This window comes from Impatiens glandulifera, chromosome 1 (assembly GCF_907164915.1).
Source record: "Impatiens glandulifera chromosome 1, dImpGla2.1, whole genome shotgun sequence".
In the NCBI taxonomy this organism is placed as follows: domain Eukaryota; kingdom Viridiplantae; phylum Streptophyta; class Magnoliopsida; order Ericales; family Balsaminaceae; genus Impatiens; species Impatiens glandulifera.
This window is the reverse complement of record NC_061862.1, coordinates 111515848-111518763: the sequence shown is the minus strand read 5'-3', so window position 1 is coordinate 111518763 and position 2916 is coordinate 111515848. Positions and strand designations below refer to the sequence as shown.

General features: G+C 30.5%; 1 protein-coding gene across 1 annotated transcript; it reads left to right on the top strand.

Annotated features, from left to right (window-relative positions):
- Positions 1–1055: 1055 nt before the first annotated feature.
- Positions 1056–2423, top strand: LOC124943204. The gene is made up of 2 exons (XM_047484001.1): positions 1056–1394; positions 2201–2423. Exons 1-2 carry the CDS (start codon positions 1097–1099, stop codon positions 2221–2223), a joined length of 321 nt encoding a protein of 106 aa, XP_047339957.1. The 5' UTR covers positions 1056–1096; the 3' UTR covers positions 2224–2423.
- The last annotated feature ends 493 nt before the right edge of the window (positions 2424–2916 follow it).

Sequence of the window (2916 nt, the reverse complement as noted above, 5' to 3'; positions counted from 1 at the left end):
TTCGAATCAACCGAATTCGAATCAACCGAATTCGAATTTCAATATTCGGTTTGATTTTCAAATTTGTTTAAAAAATAAAAATTTGAAGAACCCGAATTAAGTAACTCGAATAACTCGAAACCGAACCATTAAACGCCCCTAGATGTATCTTGCCAAGAACCCAATTAAAATTGAGATTGATATTCATTTTGTTCGCGAAAATGTGACTTGTGAACAAGTTCAATTGTTACATGTCCCATCATGTTTTCAAATTGTTGACATCTTTACTAAATGTTTTCTGTTTGTATTATTTGAAGATTTTCAAGACAATCTCAATGTTCGAGGATCTCCCTCTTCGACTGCGAAGGTGTGCTAGAATATATTATATTATTGTTATAATATAACATAGTATAATATATTACGTCGATTTATTTGTTAATATTGTTTTATATGAATAGCATTTTCTAATCTGACAATATTGTATATATAGTTGTTAAGGTTATTGAGTTTGGTAAGGAATAAATCTCCATCCAGAATAATTATTAAGTTGCTAAAGAGAAACTCTATGAGTTTTTTTTTTTGTTGTTTTTTTTTTTTTTTTTTTTTGAATGAGTGATTAGGTAGTATTTAATATATTCTCTCAAACAAAAATAGAATAATACACTTGACAAGATGGTTTGAGCCATATCATTTATTAATGATATTAGCTAGTTGATTCATCAATAGATATATGTTTCATTAATAGATATTAAATACACCATTTTGGATTATCATTTTAAGTTCTAATATGAAAGTGCTAGTTAGCTAGGTTGTAAATTGTAACCCCTCTAGAACTAATTATTAAAATTTAAACTAATTTTGATGTAGCTATTCTCAACTTTTTGTATTCTTTACCTTAATTTTAATATACCCACAATTTTAATGAAGTAATTTTCATGCCCTCATGTATGGATAGACAAAATCTCCACTACCAAAATAATATTTTAATTTATTTGACATGGTCTAATAGTCAAATTTATATTTGAAAACCTATTAAAATAACCTTAATGCTAGAACCTTAGGTTATTTCACTAAGGCATTGGGCTTGGTCTGATAAACGTGGTCTTGAAAGGGAAAAATGCATCTATGGCCATCAACGAGAATCCGGGAGTCGTTCAAGCTACAGTACCTGAAGAATTTAGAATGGAACCTCAATCGCATGAACAGCCAAAAGAATATTGATCAACAACAACAGAAATCTCCCAGCAATTTTTCTAACCAACAAAGGCTCTTGGAAGAAGAAGATACAGCTGGCACCAATTCAACAGATCATGAAGTTTCTCAACTGTCAAAGTCAACGGGTCGCTATGCTCTTTACTTTTTTCGAGATCTCTTTATGATTTTATCTTGCTGCTACTGTTGCTTCTGCTGCGGAGGTATGAATAGAAATGATGTTATCCTTCTACATTATATATTCATTTGCCAGTTGATTTTTATTAAATTGGTGTTCTAGGACCCATAATTACGAAATTGTAAAAAAAATGGTTCTTTGATCTTCTGTTTTAGTTGTTAAAAAGTGATGATATTGAATTTCAACTGAGATGACCAAAACATATCATCCAGCTTGGCTCAAAAACATGCATAAACTGCCCTTAACTTGCTCTGCATTCCATCAATAGTGAGCTTGACTGAAGGATAAAGAAAGGGAAATGTTTGTTCATATTCTGTTAAACAGATAAGTAAGAAGCTTATTCTTTCAATCAGAGAAAACCAACCAAATTCTTCAATAGAAATTCTAAAGTATGCAATTTTAGTCCTGGTCTTGTGTGTTGAAAGAAAGAAGCCCCTTTCTGGTTGATTTTTACATGAGATGAATTCCTTTTAGGGGTTATGAGCTTCTCTTGAGATAATCAATGTTGAGGTTAAGTTATAAGTAAAACTGTTCCTATTGGGGACCCTTATGATTGGAATTGGATAACATGAAACTAGAATCTCCCTTTTTGTTCACTTTCTTTCAGCTTTTATTCTTATTTTTTATTTTAAATGTTAAAGTTTGCACTAATAAAGTTGCTGCAAAATCGGGCTTTAATTACACAAAAAGTGTGTATACCAAGATCTGTATGTGTTTCTAGAGTTGAAATTGGAAGTTTTTAGTAACTGTAGTAGTGACTAAAAAGAAGGGTTTTTGGTTTATGCCTATATAATATTATCTGACCTGTAATTGTTATTTATCCTCTTTCAGCCTGTGTCGATGAAGAAGGTTAAGAAGAGACAGGGAAGCTCGGACCCGGTGGTTATGGTAAGACATCTTTTAATCCACTTATTTATAATATTCCAGCTTGCTATAACTACTATATTCAAAACCAATTAAGACCCATACATATTGGAACATCTTTCATGTAAATGAAGTTCATAGGTATCCAAAATCATGTTCGCTTGTTTTATTTTACTCATTTGAATCACGATATTGACATGCAACTGAAAGATTATATTTTAGCAGCTGAGAATCTAGGAGGGAAAACAATAGTTATAATGCTGGATATGTTTTATGGACAGCAGAAGTTTCAACACATGAAAAGTATTTCCATGATACTAAAAATAGAATATAGATCTGTATTCTTTGCATAAAATCTTCAATGTAATTCCCAAAGTGAAAACCTAACAACAAACAATCAACTTTTGAGAGAAGGTATAAAGTTAGACGTCGAGGTTGATCATGTTTGATTGTTGTTAAAAGAATGCAAATTCTTGGAACTAATAGAATTTAAATATATATATATATATATATATATGTTATTTACAATTGACAACACTACATATAGAAGGTATACAATTTTCTTTTCAGAGTTGAAAATTCACAAGTTAGTAAATTGAACCAACATAAAAAAGAAAATACATTTCAAACAAGTATAAAGAGAATGTTAAAAAACTTTTTGAGCGGGATTCATTAACTTCCTC

Bases quoted from the DNA above. Each gene is read 5' to 3' on its own strand.
- LOC124943204 (XM_047484001.1), top strand. From the start codon at position 1,097: ATGCATCTATGGCCATCAACGAGAATCCGGGAGTCGTTCAAGCTACAG. The intron at 1,395-2,200 runs GTATGAATAGAA...ATCCTCTTTCAG, and splicing joins CTGTTGCTTCTGCTGCGGAG to CCTGTGTCGATGAAGAAGGT.